Source organism: Lampetra fluviatilis, chromosome 61, assembly GCF_964198595.1.
Source record: "Lampetra fluviatilis chromosome 61, kcLamFluv1.1, whole genome shotgun sequence".
Lineage (NCBI taxonomy): Eukaryota > Metazoa > Chordata > Hyperoartia > Petromyzontiformes > Petromyzontidae > Lampetra > Lampetra fluviatilis.
In genome coordinates, this window is record NC_136335.1 from 7,215,856 (window position 1) to 7,239,337 (window position 23,482).

The 23,482-nt window shown below is 52.8% G+C and overlaps 1 protein-coding gene across 1 annotated transcript; it reads left to right on the forward strand.

Annotated features, from left to right (window-relative positions):
- Nucleotides 1-700: 700 nt before the first annotated feature.
- Nucleotides 701-23,446, forward strand: C61H6orf136 (chromosome 61 C6orf136 homolog). The gene is made up of 8 exons (XM_078881336.1): nucleotides 701-888; nucleotides 4,567-4,717; nucleotides 7,427-7,494; nucleotides 10,384-11,121; nucleotides 11,386-11,474; nucleotides 12,030-12,230; nucleotides 13,543-13,612; nucleotides 15,592-23,446. Exons 1-8 carry the CDS (start codon nucleotides 784-786, stop codon nucleotides 15,796-15,798), a joined length of 1,629 nt encoding a protein of 542 aa, XP_078737462.1. The 5' UTR covers nucleotides 701-783; the 3' UTR covers nucleotides 15,799-23,446.
- The last annotated feature ends 36 nt before the right edge of the window (nucleotides 23,447-23,482 follow it).

The window sequence follows — 23,482 nt, forward strand, 5'->3', positions numbered from 1 at the left end:
CACGTACCCCCTGGGACGTTGCCACGTGACCCCCACGTACCCCTGGGACATTGCCACGTGACCCCCACGTACCCCTGGAACATTGCCACGTGACCCCCACGTACCCCTGGAACATTGCCACGTGACCCCCACATACCCCTGGGACGTTGCCACGTGACCCCCACATACCCCTGGAACATTGCCACGTGACCCCCACGTACCCCCTGGGACGTTGCCACGTGACCCCCACGTACCCCTGGAACGTTGCCACGTGACCCCCACATACCCCTGGGACGTTGCCACGTGACCCCCAGAGGGGGTCCGCGTCGTTAACCCCCCAGTTGAGAATCGCTCCACGAACCACATCAAACTCACCCCTACCTAAAATGGCTATCCAACGTTCCCTTTGGGCGTCCTCCGCACTGCCACTCACCTAAGATGGCGCATCAAGCCACACGCGCCCGCTGATTGGCTTCCTTTTCTACATTAACATAATTTATCATGAATTCCGTCGCGGATTCATTTTATCTTATTGAAAGCGCGCGTCTCTCCGCCTTGACGGAGGTCTCACAGCCAATCGCGTCGGTCCTTACTTAAGATGGCCACCCGCCCCCATTCTTTCACTACGTACTCCCCCTCATCCCTACCTAAGATGGCGCGGGGGGGGGGTTAAAGAAGCTACGTCACGGCTCACTGCGGGGGATTCTCCCAGCCAATCGCGTTGCACGTTGCTCGTAAAGTGCAGAGACCGCGATGAAGGCGGCGGCATCGCGTGCGTGAGTTCGCGGGACGCAACCGCCGAGCATGTCGCCCTACGTCTACGAGCGCCTCCTCGCCTCGCCCTGCCTGGCCGCGGGAAGAAGGCTAAAGCTGCGGGCCCTGGCCAAGCAGGACCGCGATCAGACGCCGGTGAGGATGACCACCACCCCGACCCCCGTATCACTCAAACCCCCCCCCTCACCCTCACCTCCCCACGGGCCTAGGCGCCCCGATCCCGGTAGGGAATCCAGGCGAGGTCGACGCCTCGGCTCTTGGTTAGGCCTTGGCTGCCGGGGAAGGTGAACGAGGTCACGGGCTCGGAGCTCGAATTATTTCCGAGTAAATTAAAATTTGATCTCGCCACGATCTCGCAAGCTAAGCGGGGTTGAGCCTGGCTAAGTGCTCGGGTAAATGCGACCGAAAGGGACGGAAGCCGCTGAGACGGAGCGGCGAGGTCAGTGTTGGTGCTGGTGGGGGGGGGGGGTGAAATGTATCGTGATAACAGCGCTGGACCGTGAAGACTGGTGGCGGGGTGGGCAGGCCTTCAGCCAGCAGTGGATAGATCGTGGTTGATGCTTGGGAAAAACTGCCCGGGAATACCAGGAGGTGTTATAGGCTCGGGCTATTGCGCTGTGAAGTGTGGGCAGTTAGCACACTGCTCTAGGAGCTCAACGGGCTCAACGGGCCCGAGTTTGATTCCCGTTCACGGTTAACATCTGACGTGGAGAATATTTAACGTGGTCCTGGGTCTCCCATCAGCTCAACCTTAAACGGTTTCCTGTTACTGGAGATACAAAGGCGCTGTATCAGCTCGCGAACAGCCTCCAACGGCCTACAGACCCCGACGTGCACCTTGGACAAATATCGCAGTGTTAGCAGCACCCTCATGAGCACAACAGCCTTGAGACTAAGCGAGGCTTTGCTGGGTAAATAACGTGAATTGTTAACGTTATTTACCATAATTATTATTTTAATCACGAACATAAAACAAAATCGATACGTTAGCAATGCCCTGAAATGCAATGGCCTTCACAGCGCAGAGACAATGTATTTTGTACGGAACAGATGCGATTTTTTTATTTTACCTGTAAAGGCTCAGTGAGCTATATAGATATTTTTCAGACGCGACCTGATTATATCACAAATGATAGCGCGACGAGAAGTGGCTTCATCATCATCGCGTGGAAATGTCTCGCAGCCACATAACTCAAAAGATACAGGTGACCCTGGCTGGTTTATTAACCGCAGTGGGGAATTTTGGCATTAAATTCGATGAGTGATGGATGCTGCTGGTCTGGCCTCTTGTGAAAGGAAACCAGACAACCTTTGAACTCAGGCATCCAAGTATTTTATTTAACCAGATAACTCAAGAGACCAGGATAGACCTGCTAAGCTGAATGTAACAAGAGGGTCCACGTTTTCACAAGCAAGAGACAGGGCATGCATGTATACATGCACGTGACTTGGGTGATGATCTCACTGTAATGAGCTCCCGTTTTTCCCTCCACATATTTAGAATCAACATCACGCGTTTAGAGTTTGGCTGCTACACGTTTACAAGTGATGAGAAGCCGCTTCGTTGAAGTATCATTTGTGGCCTGGTCGCTTCTGAAAAAGAGCTAAATAGTTCAGTTGGGCCTTACCTGGTATAATACAAATAAATCGTTTAGCGTAGACACTGTCCGGATGTTTCAAGGTTGTGCGATCTCCTCACACGATCCAGTTTGGTTAAACCCGGAATGGATCGTGGTATCTTAGCCGGCCTGAATGTTAAAGGCCAGCGCAAATTGTTCATCTGAATGCGGGTCAGGTTTGTCGGGTGGAGAAAAGAGCGTGCACGCATATAGAGGATATGCACACGTGAATAGTACGTGGAAGAGTGAGGTTATTTGAATGAACGCATAGACAATGGCACGCACAACACGTGGCGTTGGGAATGTGAATGCTCATTTAAATGCAAAGCCACAGGACGGATAAAACACGTAAGAGGTTGCACAGTGGGGGGGAGTCTAGGGGGGGCATCTGAGAGTCACGCCCAGAGTCCAGTTCCAGTTCATCCTTAAGACCACGTGGGCGGATGTACATCGGGCTTTTTTGGGGCCCTAACAATGTAAAACATTTAAACAAACTCAAGAAAGGAGCCGCATGCAGAGGCGTGATGACTGTTCAGTTTCATTTCTTAGGTATAGCCCTGTGCAACCCTCCAACTTTTGTTATCCACTCCCTGTGTGTGCCCTGTGCTATGTTTGTGCTTTGAATGAGGGCCATTCCTCCGAAACGTCGACTAATGCTTAAATCTTGACTGAAAGCTTTCGTGACTGCAGGAATTCATATTCGTGGGTCTTTCAGTAAAGTCACGTGTAAGATCATGGGCTCTCCTCTGCCAGTACCAAAATATGAGAATAGGTTTTTTGCAAACAAAAACGTACTCTGATAATATATGCATTTTCTTTGAAACAGTTTAAAAGAAAATGCATATATTATCAGAGTAAGTTTGTATGGTTTGCATTCTGACCACAAGTATTGTGGTTAATGCAGACATGATTCCTTGTCAAAGATTTCAGTTTGGTGTTTTAACATCTTAACACCAGTTTTGTTGCCAGAAAAAAGGGGAAAACCTATTCTTACGTAGATAGGTTCAAAGAAAATAAAAAATAACAAAACTACGACGTTTCGATCGTAACGCAAGTGGTCGTCTTCAGGGATAAAACTTTGAACCTTCAGGAAAAAACCTTTTTCAGGAAAAAACCTTTTCCCTGAAGACGACCACTCGCGTTGTGATCGAAACATCGTAGTTTTCTATTATTTTTGATTACTCTCTTTTAACCTATCTCCGTGACTTTACCAAAAGAGCCAAGAATATAATGTATGCTTTTTTAAGAGCGCAGTGTTTTTTGATTTAATGACTGTTAAGGGGCCATCTACTTAGTAGGAACGCAAAAATCTGTCACAACTTGACCCCCCCCCCCCGCACGTTTGGCGCACCCCCCAATCCTATAGAACGGCCAATATTTAATCCACGCAGAAGCGGTCAAGGATTCATAATATTAACGTGTTTAAGCAATCAGATAGTCCACCGGCGGACTATCTAACTAATTTGAAGGCCAATGTAGGCAAATTATGATCGAGGCTTCACCCCCCCCCCCCCCCCCGTTTCCTATGCGTGAACCCAGTGGCCCACGTACATTGTCAGTAGACCCCCCCCATACGCAAGCGTACACATTTTGGTTAACCCCCCTTCCCCTCCATGCGTACGTACTAAATGGATGGCCCCTAACGGTTAGCTGCGGAGTTTCCAAACCGCGCAGAAATGCCACACGGGCCAGGGCAGTCCCCGTGTCGTTCTACACTGCACAGTGACTACTGCTGAAGTGCTGCGGGATTGGACGTGCAATCCAGAATTGGATTGTGTTTTTGGTGGTTTCATTTGTGCTTACTGTACTTGTTTTATATTGCTTTGTATATATTATATAACAAAAGCAAATGGCTAATACAAATTAACCATATATATTTGTTTGTGTGTGATAGGGTGGGCTAGAGGTAGTTGTAGCAGTTAGCGTTCTGCGCTATGAACCCTTTGGCCCGTGTTTAACTCCCACTCATGGCCAATGCCAGTGACGATTATCTGAACCAGTCCTGGGCCTCCACTAGGTCTACTCGGCCTCAAATGAGTACCTGGTGCGATGGGTAAACATTGCCACTCGGGAGACAACGGTGGCTGGCCAAGGGTGTAGTGCTGCTACTTGTATGTATGTTGAACTTCTTTCGCACCATACGTAGCCAAGCACGCTAATCAGAGGTGTGTAACCTATCATCGTGTTCCCGCAGGCGTTTGTCTCGGTGCGATGGTTTGGCGCTGGGCCGTGGGGGGGGCGTCAACTGGGCCCACCCCCCCGACGTCTTGCTGCCCCCATTGCCCTGCCCAGCTTCCCCCATGGCTGCCCTCGGGGCCTCCGCTGCCTTCCCGAGAGACCCGAGCGTGAGTGCTCACCGCACAGACACGGGCAGTCCTATACAGCCCCACACAGCCTCACGCAGCCTCCAAGTTGCGTCGACCACATGGAACAACCAAGTTGAATCGATTTATATAAACTAGGTTTTATTTCACCAGGTAAGGCCCCACTGAGCTGTATAGCGCTCTTTCAGAAGCGACCCTGACCATCACAAATGATAGCTCAACGAAGTGTGGAAATATTCTTGAAAACGCAGTGACATTGATTCTTAATCTGGAGGGTAAAACCAAAAGACCTGGAGAAAACTCCACGTGACCACGGGGGGAGAGAGAGAGATACAAACTCCAAATATACAGGCGTCAGAGTAGGGATGGAACCCACAGTCTCCTGTATACCAGGCGAGGACGTTGACATCTAGCCGCCATGGCGCACCGCACAGTGTTCGCTCGCTCTCTTAGAGAGAGATAACGACTCAATGAGTGGGTAGGAACCGCAGGCGAGCTGGGAAGGCAGCAGCCATGCGGGGAGCGTGGTGCCACCAACAGTTGTCCAAGCTCTGTAGTCCTCTATATATTAAGGTGTTATAGGCCAATCAATGAGTGTTTACATGTGTGGGAAGAAACTGGAAGCCCACACATGCGAGGGGGAAACACTATATCCCATTCGGATGGGGCAGGCAGAGTCCACATGTTTGCTGTACTGCCTTCTCTTGGCGAGCCAGGGTATGGCTCCTTCCCAGCGCCCACGAGTAGGAATGTTCATGACGTTAGTGTGCGATCCACCAACCCTTGCTGCCTTCAAAGTGCCGCATTTCAGGCCACGTGCAGAGCCACCAATCCGCTCTCCCCACAGTCCTCAATGCTATATTTTATCACGAACCACAATCGTGCCGTTGCAGTCATGTGAAAAAATACTCCCATTGGAATCCAGCAGTGTGGAGGCTACGCTGCCACACGTGGCGTGGCTGCCTGTGATCCAGCAGTTGTGAAGGCATCGGCAGCTAGGGCTTGGTGGATTGCTGCACAGATGTTGCGAAACTCCCTTCTGCCCGTGGACGTCAAGGAGGAGGAGCTGTACCCTGGAGAAGGCGGTACAGCAAAAGTGTGTACTCCACCTGGTCTCTCTGTGTGGATCGAGTGTTTCCCACTTGCACGCGAGGGTTTTTTCACAATATACAAACACTTGGTTGGCCGATAACACCTTAATATAGAGAGGACAGCAGAACTGAGGCAAATTTCTGGTGCTGGCTCATCGCGTGTCCGCCTGTTCCAACTTGTGCTGCGGTTCCTCTTAATGCCTAAGTGCGGCTGGGCTGCGTGTTACAAGTCGGAGTTATAACTAACTATTTTAACTACAGTAGAACCCCTCTTAACGACCACCCCTGTTAACGGCTAATGGCTTAAAGACGAGCCTCCATAGAGCACAACGTGTTCGCTTACCGACCATTTCCCTGTTTACGACGGGTTGTTGTAGGTACAGTAAATATTAATTAATGCATTGATTAACCATGTTTATTTTAATGTTGTTAGTATATTTTAATTAATATCCATTGTTTAAATATCAAAGTATTTTTGTTTGTGCTATCGGAATGAATTAAGCCTCTAACATGTACTTCCTGTACTTTAGAGGGGTCTACTGTAATTTAAATTTTAACAGCTAAGGCCCACTGAGCTATATTGCTCTTTTTCAGAAGCGACCTGGCCACAAATGATTGCCCAACGAAGTGGCTTATGACAGGGAAATTTATAGCAGCCAAATACTCTAAACGCATGTTTCTAAATGTGGAGGGAAAAAAATTGAGGACCCGGAGAAAAATCCACGCGACCACGAGGAGAGAGACACGCAAACTCCAAGTATACAGCAGGCGTCAGGGTCGGGGTCGAACCCACAACCTCCTGCATGCCAGGCGAGGTTGTTAACATCTCGCCACCGAGGCACCCCTCTAGCAATCTTCGCCCCCCCCCACCAAAACCCGGCAGGACCCTCCTAATAAAGAGTCGTAAGACTCGTGAGGCTTTTAATATGTAAATCTGTAAACAGGCGTCGTAGTAATTACAATGCAGGAATAAGTAAATACAATGCATGCATTCCTGGAAACCTCGTCCTAAAGTTACTGTTAATCGGGCCCCATTTTCCCATAGACAGGAGAAACAGTAGAAACATCACTTGCCGATGTGGTTTTTTTTGCCATTTATTGGCATATTTTAGCGGGTTTAATAGCCAGACATCCACAGAAAAGCTCGAGGAACAAAAATCTCCACGGCAATTCACGTCGGTAACCAGCGCGGCTGTTCAAATGCGTTCGGAGTCATGTCGTGTCGGAAAACGCGACGTAAAATGAATTTCTGCGTCGGAAATGGATCCATGGTGACATTGTACAAAGGTCGTCGTTGTGGAACCAATTTAAATCAGACCGGAGACCACCCATCTGTATGTTGAACTTCTTTTGCACTGTATGTAGCCAACCGTGCTAATAGGAGGTGGTCAGCATGGCCCACAATGGTTTATTACGCACAGTAAACACACAGTTGCAAGGGACCTTTAACCAGAGTTAATTGTTTATCATGGAAGTGTCTGGGGGATAGTAATTCAGCAATGTATCAGTGCATCTTGATTAATTATTCTTGGTACTGGTTAAGCCCCTCCAGTGAGCTGCAGATGGAGGCTGCTGTGCCAGAACAAAGGGAGTGTTTGAGATCATCACAGCAGGGTTTGTGTGCCTGTGTTTGCTGCAGTGAGGCCCCTGCTGTGCTGGTCCCTAGAAATGAGCCGATCACCTGACTTCATCACCCGGCCCGTACCGGTGAGATCCAGCCGGCCCCAAACAATGGGCACACCACACGCATACAAAGACAACAAGACCACCCTAAGCATGCAGATACGCCATACACCCCACGCACACACACACCACACGCACACCACACGCACACCACGCACGCACACCACACACGCACACCACACACACCACACACACCACACACAGATCCTCAAGGCCACACTACGCATACATCTACACCACAGGGACACGGCACACACCACACACACACACCACACACAGCACACACACACCACACACAGACGACAAGACTACAACACACACATACATCTACACCACGGGGACACGGCACACACCAGAGATACATCACATCACACAACTAGGAACACTACACATACACGAAGCGTACACACCACAGAGACATACCACTCGTGCACACCACTCGCACATACTGAACAGATACGTCACATACCTGGGAACGATAACGCATACACACCACTCACACAGCCCTCAGGCACACGACGCACGCACACCACACAAACCATACACGCACACCACACAAACCATACACGCACACCACACAAACCATACATGCACACCACACAAACCATACACGCACACACGATGCATACACCCAACTCGCGTACACCACACACACAAATCGCACGCACACCACACACACCACTCGTGCACACAAAAACACACACACACCACACACTAAGCATACACACCACTCATCACGCACCACATATGCACGCTATGCTTACTCCACAGACAAACCACTCGCGTACACAGTGCACACAAACCAAGCAGACACACGACACAGATGCTACAAAACCACACGACAGACACCCCACACAGCCACCCTACGGACGCAGCCACATCTGTATGTGTGCGCGTGAAGGTGTGTACGTATGTAACTGCGTGTATATGTCGGTGCTGTGTGTGCGTGTGGGGAGTGGTGGAGTTAGTGGGAAGTTCACTGCACTACGAACCCCGCGAACGAAGTTCAAACTGGTCCTGGGCCTCCCCAACGTCGACTATGCCTCAAATGGGTACCTGGTGCGGTGTATAAACGTCGCCACTTGGGAGACAAAGGCGGGCGTGGTCGTTGCCACCCATCCCCTCGTGTGCCGTAAAGGCCTTCATAGGTGCTCGCTAACAGCACTTGCCCCAACAGCCTATTCAGGCTATACCGGGGTCTTTGTTTTGTGTGTAATTGGGAAGCGGGTGTGGAGTGGTTAGCCCGCTGCACTACAATCCAGATGACCAGAGTTCGATTCCCGCTCACGGCAACACCAATGACGAATATCTGAAGCGGTCCTGTGCCTCCCCTAGGTCGACCTAACCTAAAAAATGAATGCCAAGTGCGATGTGTAAACATTGCCACTGGGGAAACAAAGGTGGCCGGGCAAAGTGCTAGCGACCCACCCCCTCGTGTACCGTGCTGGCCTCGTGCTAACAGCACTTGCCCCAACAGTCTGTTAAGGCTGGACGGGGGATTTTTTTTGCCTTTGTGTGTGTGCGCGCTGTGTCTGTGCCGTGTGTATGAACAGTATTTATGTAACTGTGTGTGTAACTGTATGTGCTGTGTGTGTTGCTGTGTATAACCGTGTGTGCAACAACGGAGGGCAGAGGAGTGACGCTCAAAACAATGAGCGGAGCGCTGGGCGGCTAAAACACAAAGTTGGCACAGTAGGGGGCACAGGTTGTGCATCAGCCAGTCATCTCAGTCAGTCAACCCATGGCACCTGCTGGGTCTGTCCCGTGACCTCCTGCCACATAGCCTGGCACAAGCGCCGTTGTGACGTCACCGCCATCTAATGGCGGTTGTCCCTGTGTGTGTGTGAAACGCTGTGTGGGTGTGTGCGTAACGCTGTGTGTGTGCGTAACGCTGTGTGTGTGCGTAACGCTGTGTGCGTAACGCTGTGTGTGTAACGCTGTGTGTGTAACGCTGTGTCTGTGTGTAACGCTGTGTCTGTGTGTAACGCTGTGTCTGTGTGTGTGTGTGTAACGCTGTGTGTGCGCAACGCTGTGTCTGTGTGTGTGTGTGTAACGCTGTGTCTGTGCGTGCGTAACGCTGTGTCTGTGTGCGTGCGTAACGCTGTGTCTGTGTGCGTGCGTAACACTGTGTGTGTGTGTGTGCGTAACGCTGTGTGTGTGTGCGTAACGCTGTGTCTGTGTGTGTGTGTAACGCTATGTGTGTGTGCGTAACGCTGCGTCTGTGTGTGTGTGCGTAACGCTGTGTCTGTGTGCGTGCATAACGCTGTGTCTGTGTGCGTGCGTAGCGCTGTGTCTGTGTGCGTGCGTAACGCTGTGTCTGTGTGTGTGCGTAACGCTGTGTCTGTGTGCGTGCGTAACGCTGTGTCTGTGTGCGTGCGTAACGCTGTGTGTGTGTGCGTGCGTAACGCTGTGTGTGTGTTTGTGTGCGTGCGTAACGCTGTGTGTGTGTTTGCGTGCGTGCGTAACGCTGTGTGTGTGTGTGCGTGCGTAACGCTGTGTGTGTGTGTGTGCGTACGTAACGCTGTGTGTGTGTGTGTGCGTGCGTAACGCTGTGTGTGTGTGTGTGCGTGCGTAACGCTGTGTGTGTGCGTGCGTAACGCTGTGTGTGTGCGTGCGTAACGCTGTGTGTGTGCGTGCGTAACGCTGTGTGTGTGCGTGCGTAACGCTGTGTGTGTGCGTGCGTAACGCTGTGTGTGTGCGTGCGTAACGCTGTGTGTGTGCGTGCGTAACGCTGTGTGTGTGCGTGCGTAACGCTGTGTGCGTGCGTGCGTAACGCTGTGTGTGTGTGCGTGCGTGCGTGCGTAACGCTGTGTGTGTGTGCGTGCGTGCGTAACGCTGTGTGTGCGTGCGTGCGTAACGCTGTGTGTGTGTGTGTAACGCTCTGTGTGTGTGTAACGCTGTGTGTACGCACAGAAGGAGGCGATGGCCTTGATGTCGCCCGGCATGTCCGCTCCCCTCGAGTGGATGTTGTTGGGCCCCTTCATGGCCGTGGACGGGAGCCAGCGGGATGACATCGCGGTGCGCCACAGCCTCGACTGCGCGGGGCCACCGGGCCACCCAATGACCCGTTCCCTCGACGGTCCGCGGCGGGACGGTGCGCTGAAGGCTGTGGACGGCTTCTGGCACGGACCGCCCGGCCCGGCGTCGAAAGTGTCGCCGTGCCCGCCCGTGGTATTGACGCCGGAAGAGCCGCGGCGAGGACCGGTGGCCCGGATGGAATTTCCGTCGGGGGGCAACCCCGCCGAGGTGGCGCCACCCCCCACGTCCCCGCGGCATCGTCGATCGGCGCTCTCCGCTCGCGACGACTCCCGGCACTCGCTGGCGGTCACGGCCGCGGGGGCAGCCGCCCCTCTCCATCTCGAGCTGACGCCAAGTGGCTCAGAACTCGACTCTTCTCGCCCGGCTTTGCTCGCCGCCGGCAACGGATACGGCCCCTCGCCGTACGGCGTTGTAGAGCTGGGTTTCCCCGATTTCACCGACTTTGCCGACTGCGCCGGGAGCTGTGCTGGCGACCACAGCCGCCACCGGCTGAGCTTTGCTGCCGCGACAGCGCCGCGGGGGTCGTCGGCACGGAGCGGCCGTGCCGGGGGAGGCCGCGGCGGGGACATGCAGGAGCACCTCATCAACGTGCACAGCGCCCTGCAGCACGAGGTGGGGGAAGGGGAGGGGGAAAAGGAGCCTTGGGCGACGTTGTCCTCTCCAGATTGTAGTGTTTGGGCAAGGGTGAAGGGGGGGGAGGGTAAGCAGTGGGGCGGGGAGTCGTGTTGCTGTAAATGTTGCGACGCGCTCGGGCAGGGCTCTACAATTGCCCGCGGTTGTGGGTTGCCCGTGGGTTAACCGTGGGTGTCCGTGGGTGCCAATGCTTGCCCATGGTTTTCCGTGGTTAATGGTGGATTGCCCTGGTGTCACCTGCAGCTGCCCCACTTCTTCATGAAGAGGCACAACTTCAAACTCTACTCGTCAAACGTCGTCTTCATTGTCGAGTTCCTCCGTCTCAAGACGAGGTGGGGGTGACACCAGATCTCTCCCCTCTGTCGTGTGCGTGCTGTGCGTACGTTAAACCCCCGTCTCTATCTGTGAGGGGTTCACGTTCTTGAAAACGTTCGCAAATGCAGAATTCAAAAATGCAGGAACACTGCACCTGTGTGTTTGCGGTGCTGTGTGTGCACTGTGTGTGTGTTGACGACGCCGTGTGTGTTTTTGACGGTACCATGTGTGTGCGCTGTGTGTGTGTATTGACGGTACCGTGTGTGCGCTGTGTGTGTGTGTGTATTGACGGTACCGTGTGTGTGCGCTGTGTGTGTGTGTGTGTGTATTGACGGTACCGTGTGTGTGCGCAGTGTGTGTATTGACGATGCCGTGTGTGTGCGCTGTGTGTGTGTGTTTTGACGGTACCGTGTGTGTGCGCTGTGTGTGTGTGTATATTGACGGTACCGTGTGTGTGTGCGCTGTGTGAATGTATTGACGGTGCCGTGTGTGTGCGCTGTGTGAATGTATTGACGGTGCCGTGTGTGTATTGATGGGGCTATGTGTGCTGCGTGCGTGCCTTCCTTGCGCAGAGGCGTGGTGCTGTACCAGCTCTCCCTCTCGCTGCTGAACCTCCTCTCCTCCCTCTACTTCGTGGACAGCCAAATGGAGGTGCTCAGCCTCACGCGCCACGACGACAGCGCCAGCGTGCAGGCGCGCTGGCGCCTGCGGGGGTTGCCGTTCCACGTCTTCCTGCTGCGGTTCTACCGCCGCGACAAATCCACGCTCTACAGGTGCTCGAAGCTCGTTACGGGGCGGCGATATGTTAACGACCTCACCTTGACGATGCTTGTTGTCTATTTGGAGTCCGCGTGTTCTCTCTCTCTCTCGCCCTGTGGTCGCGTGGGTTTCTCTCCGGGTCCTCCGGTTGTTCCCACCACATTGAGAATCATCGTGCGTTTACGTATGTGTACATGTTGAACTTGTTTCGCACCGCTCGGAGCCAACCTTGGTAATCGGAGGTTCGGAGTATTTGGCTCCTGCTATAAATTTCCACATGATGAGCCACTTCATTGAGCGATCATTTGTGGTCCAGGTCACTTCTGAAAAAGAGCTACATAGCTCGGTGGGCATTACTTGGTAAAATGAAAAATAGTTTATAGTCAAAGCTAACGAGCTGGCGCAAGAGGGTGAGGATGGTGACGTGAGGTCGCACACGATGAGGGTTGTGCTGGCGACGTCACGTCGACATTGCGTCGCCAACGTAACATCGACGTGACGTCGGCGGTTGTGTTGTTCTCGTTGCTTGGGGCGATGACCCCAACGGTGGCGCGTTCGCTGCTCGTTGCGGAGGTTTCACGGTTTGACTCCGGCAGGCCGTCCCGGTTCATGCCGCCGTCGCGCCGTTTACCGCGAGATGCCCGCACGCCGCCCGCTTCACCCTACAGCGGACGTCAGCGGATCCCGAAAGGAGCTTTATATAGCCCCCGGCAAGAATATAGGAGGTGTTTAAGATTCAGACGCCAAATAAACACCCATCGCAAGGCATCGAGCCTGCATGCTTCTGGTAAAACATGCAAACAAATGTGATTTGATAATAATGGACGCATTGTCCTTGGAACCAATTGACCGACACCATAGACGGCCTCCTTAATGACCAGAGAAGGCCAAACGGCACAAACACGACGCAAAGCATTAATGGCTCGGGTAGGGCAGTTTAATATACGGGACTGTGTATTTTAACATTTTAACACCTGTATTCTTGCCGGAAAACGTTAAAGCCGATTATTTTTATTCATTATCTTGTTACCGGTGGCAACAAAGGAGTCCGCATAGGTTACAGATCCTAAAAGAACGCTTGGCCATCGTGCCAAATTGTAAAAATGACTCCGCAAATCACTCGGTTGGGATCGCACGCAGCAGCAGCAGCGGGCAACAATCATCACCCTCTAACCACGGAACCACCGCAGCCTGCGTCTCACTGCCGCGGTGGCGCCTTCCTACGTCACCGTCAGCCCGTCGCTAGGGGAAGGATTGCGCCCCTCGCCACGCTCGCGGTGTACTCCCATTTTATTGTTTTTTTATCCATTGCTGTGTGACGCGCAGGTACTATGATGCACACTCCACCTTCTACGTGGGGCCAGACGGACTCATACACTGCCACAAGGTGGCCAAGGTGAGGACGAGTTTGCAATGGCCAGCCTCGCTCGCTCTCACTCGCTCTCCCTCGCTCTCACTCGCTCTGCCTATTGCCTCCATCCTCCTCTGCCTACGCCTCCCGTCTTCTCCCCGTGTCCTCCCTCCCTCCCCTGTGTATGTGTAGTTGTGTGTGTGTGGGGAGCGGTAGTGTAGCGGTTTGCGCGCCGCGCTACGAATCCGACGACCCGGGTTCGGTTCCCGCTCACGGCCACAACACCAGTGATGATTATCTGAACTGGTCCTGGACCTCCCCTAGGTCGACTCTGCCTCAAATGAGTACCTGGTGTGATGCGTAAACATGGCCACTAGGGAGACAAAGGCGGTCTGGCGTGGTACTGGCCACCCACTCCCTCGTAAACCGTTCTAGCCATAAGTGCTCGCTAACAGCACTTGCCCCAACAGTGTTCAAGGATAGAGGGGGATCTTTGTCTGTTGTGTAGTAGTGTGTGTGGGGGGGCAGTATTGTAGTGGTTATCATTAGGCCTCGGCAAGGTAAGGTAAAAGGTAAAAACAACGAGCCTATCTTTACCCTACCTTTTACCTTACCACAATACAATCACTCTACCCTACCTTTTACCCTTACCCCATACAAATTACCCGATTACAGGGTAATTACTGGGGTACTACACATAAAAAAGATTTATAACAGGTAAATGTTAGGTAGAGCGCTTTATTCCTCTATAGATATAAAAGGGAAATTTGTGAATGTGTGTCTGTTCGAAATGTTTAGCATACTTCCCGACATGCAACAAACTTGAAATTTGACATGTGGGCAGCTTCCAGACTGTACACAATGTAAAAAGTATAAAATTAGACTTTTATATTTTGGGGAGGGGGGGGGGCGCAATAATGCATTTATTTTGCACGGCAAGTGAGCGGTGACGTCACATCTGTGATGTCACCCGCATGTGGCAGCGTCACGCAGTGTTCCTGCTGACGTCACGCATCCCCCCTCCCCACCCTCCGCGTAGGCCGTGTATTAATCCAAGACAAGAATCCAAGTCGCGGGCGAAGCCGGGTAGTAAAGCTAGTCTAGAATACTCTCGATGATTCCAATTTTAAATGGAGGCCACGGACTGCGCCACGGAGCTTTTAGCGAGCGGTTAACAAGGTATTGGTAAATACTTTGCGCTACCTTTACCCTACCCTTTACCTTACCCCTTGGCATGGCGCCACCTTTACCCTTTTACCCGGTAAAAAGGGTAAATTACCCAACCTTTCCGAGGCCTAGTTTGCATGCTGCGCTACGCACCCAGGGACCCGAGTTCGATCCCGCTCACGGCCAATATCAGTCATGATTATCTGAACCGGTCCTGGGCCTCCTCTAGGTCGACTCGATCTTAAATGAGAACCAGGTGTGGTGTGTAGTAAGCATGGCCACCTACCACTTAGTGTGTTGTGCTGGCCTCTCTAGGTGCTACTTGCCCCAACAGTCTGTGAAGGCTATGGGTCTGTGGGGGTCTTTGCATGTGCACGGGTGTGTGTATATATATTAGGGTAAGCACTGCAGAAGTACGAAAGAAACAAACAGACGAGGGCTGTAGACATGATCCGGCAAAACACTGTTTGCGCTGGGTGGGACACGTGCAGGTTGGGGAGGATAGTGTCAGCAACTTGGAGGTTGAGGAAGAGTGTGGCGGGTGAGTGGCAGTGATGCGATTGAGCAGGATGGATGAGAGTCGATTGGTGAGCCCTGGTATCATAGGAGCAGTCTTCACGGGTCCCGCGACCGAGGGGAAGAGCAGACCTAAGAGCAGATGGTGGGAGACTGATAAGCCAAATCTGTGGGTCTCGTGTCAATCAATGAGTCTTTATACGATAAGTCTATGGCCTTGTAAAAAATCTAGATCTGAGTGTCTCTTCCTCAGTCCGGAGAGGTGGTGGAGGAGGTGTGGTGGAGGTGGCATCGCAGGCTTTGCCCACGATGACATGTCCGTATGTGTGCCTGCACCCCAGCTGATGCCGGTGAACCCCACGGAGCACAAGCTGACTGGGCTCACTCTGGGGGTGCTGGGGGCGCTGGGGCTGCAGGAAGAGCGGCCGGCACTCAGCTTCCTGACCCCGCTTCTGGCGCCGCTCACTCGCGGCCCTTCCTGTCCCTCCGTCTGCTGTTCCTCCTCCTCCTCTCCACCGCCATCCTGTGCCAGCGCCGGACACTCATGAGCGCAGCGGTCACCGGCTTCCTCTCGCGGGCGCACACACGTGCGCACTCGCTCATACACTCGCACACGTGCACACACACACATACGTGCACACATACGCGCGCACACACACGTGCGCACTCACTCATAGACGCGCGCGCACACATACGCGCGCGCACACATATGCGTGCGCACACACATATGCGCGCACACACATACGTGCACGTGACACACAAAGACCCCCATATAGCCTGAACAGACTGTTGGGGCAAGTGCTGTTAGAGAGCATCTATGAACACCACGCCTGACCGTCTTTGTTTCGCAATGTATTTACACACCGCACCGGATACTCATTTGAAGCTGAGTCAACCTAGGGGAGGCCCAGGACCGGTTAAAGATAATCATCACTGGTATTGGCCGTGAGTGGGAATCGAAATCAGGTCACCGGGTTCATAGTACAGCGCGCTATCAGCGAATCGGCTACACTACCGCTCCCCATAATGATCTACTCGGCACACAAGTACAACACATACACTCGTATGCAGCCTCGTGTCACATGCGTCAAAATATTTTTCCCAATCGTACAAGTTCATGTACGGTGGGCCCGCTTGGGTTCCTGCAGCCACCAGAGGCGCTACCATTCACCACAATATTAAAACGTGAATCAGTTCTTGAATGGTATTGGTTGTCAACATCGGAACCGGTTTTCAACATCGGAACTGGTGAAAGGAAGGTGGGTGGTGTTAGCCAGACTCTTTGAGCACTGTGCAGACCGCCTTAATAGGTACTCGCTAACAACACCTGCTCCAGAACTATGGAGGTTAAAACTGAGGATCTTAATTTTGTACGTCATACGCTGAGTTGAGGCGCAGCCACGAGTGACTTGTGACCAGAACGTTATTTATGGCTGAATATTTGCCGGGTCACTGGTAGCCGCAGCCGATAGCGCCAGGCTATGTGCACCTTTTATTTAATCGTTAATGTTGCAGGACTGATTTAGGCCGAGGTGCCTGTCGCCCCCCCTCCGCCCTACCCTCTTGCTTGGATGCCACAACCCAGGGAGCTCACTCGAGCCAAGCAGGATGTTGAGGCGAGGATTTGCGGCCTGCTTAAGCTGTGGAAAATTAACAAGTTGAACGTGTCATGGGAGGCCGACGTTTATGAATGAATGTAAAATCGTGAAGTTAGTTTCCTTGAAAGATAAAATAGCGTTGCCAGTGTCGTGATCCTAAATTTAAAAAAGGGGCAAAGTGATTTTCTGCTTAAATGAGCTTTGAGGCTTTGATGGAAAATTCCACATTCTCATGGCGGGCGCAAATCCATTCACAGGGAGGGGAGAGAAAAAAACGATGACTTCTCCACAAAGTTGTAGATAATTTTATCCACCCCAGAGTGAGGGATGGGCTGAGTCAACCAGGATTCGAAACTCTCGACCTACCCACTCGCCCGCCTGCCCACCGCTCCGATGTCCTGTAGAGACACGGCTGCCCCTGACGGGAGGCGACAAAAGCCATGTGACCTGGTAACGGCCAATCGCAGCGCAGCTCTTGCATTGTCACTTTACAATCTAAATCGGCTCAAGCCTCCCGCAAACCCCGCGGCTTCCGTGTGGTCACCCCCACTCTGAATCCCCTCTCATCTATATATCTCCAAGCTTAAAGCCTCCCGTAAACCACGCGGATTCTATGAATGGTCAACATCATTCTGAATTGTCCCCCTCTCCCCGTCGCCCGCCGTGTAAATGGACGCTGCTCCTCTGTTCCGTGGGGCATCGGCAGCGTCGAGGTCTTCGTGTAGCCCCTTCCGATCCATCCTCACCTCTCCTGACCCAATGCTCCAGTTTCTCCCTTACTTTTCCATTTCCCCCTTTGGTCTCGATTCTTTCCAACCTCCACGTTACCCAGCTGACTCCACTCCCCTTCACCTGGTGCTTGCGGCCCACAACAATGTACCGGGTCAGGCGAAGGTGTGCGTGTGCGCACGTTTATGTAGATGCATAAATTATAATCAGTGATTGATTAAGTTCACAAGGCGCACGGGGTATCGCACACAGGTGTAGGTAATCGATTTTCATCGTGACCCCCCCCTCCCTCCCTCCAACCGCTATAGGCCGCCATAGCATTCACTGCAATGCTCTTGAATCGAATCGCGACAAGGAATCATGACAGTTGACGGGGGCGAGTGGTCGGACCCGGGGTGGGGTCTCAGACTTGTCAGCCGGGGGTACACGCCAGGCGTGGAGATGCGTTCGGGGTTGCTGGTATGGTAGTTGGGAGTGCAGGCGTCACTTGACCGCAGGTGGTGACCCCCACCCCCCAGACACAGGATATGTTTGTATGAATGTTGAACTTCTTTCGCACCGACGTACGTAGCCACCAACCGTGCTAAGCGGAGGTGCGGGGGGAAAGGACAACAAACTAAACGCACAAAAAATACTGGACGTTGGGAGGTTGCAGGATGTGTAAAATATTTTTGGAGTCAGTCGACCCAGGACCGGACGCGACTGAGATGAATCCCCCCGCCTTCTGTTCGCTCAGAGGTCGACGAAGCTGCCGCAGGGAAGCATGCGAGCCGTGCGGTTCGGTGATGAGAGGAAGGCCGGCCCGGCGATGCTCAACTGACTCGCGAGGGCGCGTTTATTTTACAAGCGTGTTGCGTGGCGGTGTTATTTTGTTTTTGCCCCTTTTGCGACTTGCACCGTGTTGTGTGTTTTTTAGCGATGGACGTTAAAGCCATTGGCAATGTTGTCGGGAATGACGCGCGGGGTCCCCTCGTGATCATGGACTGGGGCTTCGTTTAACGGCCGTGGTCGGAGACGCCTAGAGATGCCGGGTTCACAATGGCCATGTCGGTGATTCCGTATCAGATGATTGAACTGGCACCACTGATATCCAGGGTTCTAACCCTTGGGCCCTGTGGTTGTCTATGTATTGAGATTCACAATTTCCATGTCGGTGATTCTGTTTCAGATTATTTAACTGGCACCACATATCCTGGGTTCAAACCCGAGGTCCAAAGTGTCTATTTTGAGATTTGCAATGGCCTTGTTGGTGATTGTGTCAGAGAGAGAGAGAAATACTGACCCAGCACTCCAGTGATCCAAGCGTTAGGTCGATCTCTCTCATCGGGTCCTCAATGGCCACGTCGGATACACGGAGCCAACAATCCCCGAGAAGATCGGAGTTGATGACCTGACTGGCTGTCCCTCGCCAGGATGGCCACTTGACCATGATCTACCCTCTGACAGCATTAAGTTGTAGCGCCTTGGCAGCCATCGGAAGTTGTTCCGGGCCCGGCCCGCGCGCATGCACGCACGCACGAGCGCGTGCGTGTGTGTGTCGAGGTTCAGTGTTGTCTGTGGCTACGTGGGGTACCGTTTGTAAATAATAAATACACGGGTGGGTGGTGGCTGTGGCGCACGGTGCGGTGGAGCGCCCTCCGTGTGAACGTCGCTCATGAACGTTCGTGGTGTAAACTGTTCAGCCAGCCGAGTGTTTCTGACGAACAGGTGTTAAGATGTTCATAACTAAACTAAAACAATTTAAATTTTACCAGGTTAAGGCCTTACTGAGCTATGTGGGTCTTTTTCAGAAGCGACCTGGCTGTCACAAATGATAGCTCAACGAATTGGCTTATCATCATCATGTGGAAATATATAGCAGCAATATACTCTCAATGCGTGATGTTGATTCTGAATGTGGAGGGAAAACCCAGAGGACCCGGAGAAAAATCCACACGACCACAGGGAGAGCGAGAGACATGCAAATTCCAAATACACAGCAGCAGGCGTCGGGTCGGGATCGAACCTACGACCTCCTGTATACCAGGCGAGGTAGTTAACATCTAGCCACCGTGCCACCCGTTCCTCTTGATACCGACAAAAAGGGTCCCAAATGTGCCACCCGAACTATTAATGCTGTGACATTTGCGGTGACTTTTGTGTTGGTCGCCTTTTGGTGGTGTTCTCTGGTCAAACACTGGTGGTGAGACAGGACCATAGAGGAGGCTGTCTGGTGTCAAGGACAATGCATACATGATTATCATCGGAGCATGTTTTACCACAAGCGTGATGTGTGGTTAATGCAGACTTGATGCCTTGCAATTGGTGTCTATTTGGTCAGTTTAACACGTAGGCTTTGGTAACCAATATCCATAATAGAGGTTTAAAAAAAAACGTATGGATGTCTTTTTGGTGTTTGAACATCTTAACGCCTGTGTTATTGCTGGAAGGATGAAGCCTATTAATGTTTTATCGGCTTGATACGGGTGGCAACAAAGGCCCCATTGATCCGAGCGTTTGTAATTGGAGGAGTCGTGACAGTGAGCGGACGGTCATGATCGAGCGTGACGATGACTACGGCCACTGCGCTACCAACACCATCAACAATCCCATCATCACTCATTGTCGCTCCCAACACCATCATCAATCATCGTCACTTACCACCACCATCACTACCACCATCATCTGACCATCACCGCCAGTGCCGCCACCAGCGCCACCACCAATGTCTTCACGATCATCACCACCGCCGTCACTCATAATTTCTACCACCACCACAATCACTACCACCATCATTGCTACAATTGTCACCATCACTACCACCATCATCACGACTATCATGATCATTACCAATACCACCATCATCACTGCCACCACCACAACTACCCCCGCCATCACTACCATCATGATGATTACAATCATCATGACCACCGTCGTCATGGCCACCACAGATACCCCAACTATCATCACTACAAGCTCGACCACCACCATCCGGGCCGCTAGGCTGACTGCCTGACACAGACCGGACGGGACGAGGTGGACAGCCTTAGCGAAGACGCGGCCTGGGGTCTCTTGTAGTCGCGCCGAGAAAGGCCAGACGCGTGACACGTGGATCCGTGTGCGCATATTAACGGGTTTACCGAGGTCACCCAGAGGCCCAGGTTGCCGTTTGTGACCTTGAAGCGAGTCGCTGCGCCACCCGCTGCTCGAGCCGTCGCAGAGGGAGGGTGGCTCCGTGAAGCCTACGCACGGAGGTAGTCGTCTACGGGACGGGGCTACGGCCAAAACAACAACAACACTCCCTACATCAGGGGTGGGGAACGTCCGGCCCGCGGGCCGTACAAGGCCCGCGAAATCATTGGTGTGGCCATGCCAAGGCAACCGCAGGCGGGACTCGAAATTCAATAAATCCAGGAGCAAACCTGGAAAAGCAGTTGCGAGTAGCAGCAACATCATCAATACCAGCTAACATCACTCGCCTCACCAAAGAGAAGCAGTTCCAGCCATCACATTAGGGGTGAGTTAATTAAATATTTGATCAAATATAACAGGCTAATTTTTAAGTTGATAATTTTGTGTGGCCCGCGAATGATGTTATAAATATCCAAATGGCCCTTGGCAGAAAAAAGGTTCCCCACCCCTGCCCGACATGAACGCCGAGAGAGGTTCTGGAGCTCTCCGTGACCGAAGGTGATGCAAAACTGCACCCCCCCCCCCCCAATCTCTTCCCCCCCGGTTTAGGAATGTGTCAGGGGGTGCCTGCGAGCCTTCGCACCCCCAAGTAGGAAGAAGCTGTTACGTTCGCGCGGAGTCGGCCGTTGCGCGTTTGGCCGCGAGCCTTGGGAGGGTCGGACGCGGACGAGTTCTCGTAGATCTAAATCCGGGGTGAGGAACCTGTATAGGCCGTGGGGCCAGACCCGCCGCTTCGTTTCACGCAGCCCTACCGCCACACGAGGTCTACACCACCGCTTCACGAAACTGGGGCCGCACGCCGCGTTTGTTTGTCCGTGTCGACACGCGGCAGTTGAAACGGTGGCCCTGCGAGTTTATCAAATCCATCGCCACCGCCTCTACGCACCCAGCGGTGTGGACGTTTTTCACACCGGTCGGTCGGCAGGCCGTGTGCGATGGGAGTAACGCGCGGGCGGCACTCCCCCCGCTTCGTCCCAAGAGATCTGGCCAGCGTGGAAGAGTAGGCCAAAATATACCTCCCGGTGGGGGCGCTCCTGAGCTCTCTCCAGTGAAGACCCGGCAGCAGTGGCCGTGAGCAGGACATTGCAGGGTTGCGCCTTTGCCAGGGACCTGTGGGTTGCGTCACAGCCGAGTGGACTCGGTGGTTGGGCACGAGAGGGCCCCGTGCGGTGCCCCGCGAGGAGCGGGGGAGCCGCCCGGCGCGTGCCGGATGAACGCTCCACGAGGCGGGGGAGATGCGCGGCTGTGTGGAGGCAGTGGTCCGTGTCTTGCCGTCGCTTTTACAATCGAGAGAGATTTGTTTACACACCGGTCGTTTTTGTTTGTTGTGCACTGTATGTACAAATATGCACACGCGCGCGCATACGTATCACACGTACACACGTAAGGCAAAGATCGCCTATATAGCCTTAACTATAGGGGGCAAGAGTGCTGTTGGCGAGTATCACCTATGAAGGCCGGCACGGTACACAAGGGTGGCGAGCACCCACTCATGCTGTACACACACAGATCCCCTCCGTAGAATACACGCACCGTTGGAGCAATTGCTATTTGCGAGCACCTATTAAAGCCGTCACTGCGCACAAGGATGGTGGTGGGACGAGCAATCACGGCCAGCCGCCTTCGTTTCCCCAATGCTGATGTTTACACGCCATGTCAGGTACTCATTTGAGGCTAAGTCGTCTTACGGGAGGCACGTGACAGGTCTATATATTTATCACTCATCACGGATGTCCGTCGCAGCTGGGATCTAACAGGTCGCCCGTGTTCACAAGCCACTTCGTCAAGCCGGGTTGACTCGTTATGGCTGGTTGGCTGGTGAAGGTTCGAGCTCGTGGTTGGATAGCTAGTGAGGGCTAGGGATAGTGGTTGAAGGTTGGGGCTCGTGGCTGGTTGGCAAGTGAGGGCTCGGGCGAGTGAGGGTTAGGGCTATTGAGGGTTGGGGCTAGTGGTTGGTGAGGGTTAGGGCTAGTGGTTGGTTGGCTGATGAGGGTTAGTGGCTGGTTGGTTCGCGTTAGTCGTAATGTTCGTGTTCGGTTTGCTGGGTGGTTATCCTTGGACAAAATAAACACACATACTACATCACCAGAACGAGGACCTGGGGCTGGGTGGCAAAACAAACTCCAGCTGGGCATTGGCATCAGGGGTCATGGTGGAGTCGCGGCGCGTGGAGCCTTCTACCACGCACCACCTCCGTTGAGATTTGGCATCTGGTGCTGCACAGACAAAACAATGACTCGACACGTTCAGTGTCAATAACAACAAAAGCACAGTGGCCCGAAAAGGTCAACAATATATGCGACGTTTTGGGCAATGGCACCTTTTCATGGCACGTAAAATGTGCGATGAAGAAGGGTCATTAACCTTTGAAGGCCACGGACTGCGATCGACATGAAATGTGTTGAGGTTTTGTTTGTGATGAACCATTATCGCCGGTCAAGTGTTGGTTTAGGGCACCTAATGTTCACAGGCTTACCATCACCACCAATACCACCACGATCAACAACCACCAACACCATCATTAATAACCATCACACAATTACCACCAACACCACCATCAACATCCATTCCCACCAACACCAGCATCAACAACCATTACCATCAACCATTACCACCAACAACGATTACCAACATTATCACCGCTGCTACTGTTGTGGTACTCGTTATTTAATTGCTGGCTATAAATGACTCGTGAATTGACCGCTTCTCCGGCGTCTGTGTGAATGGGTGTGCC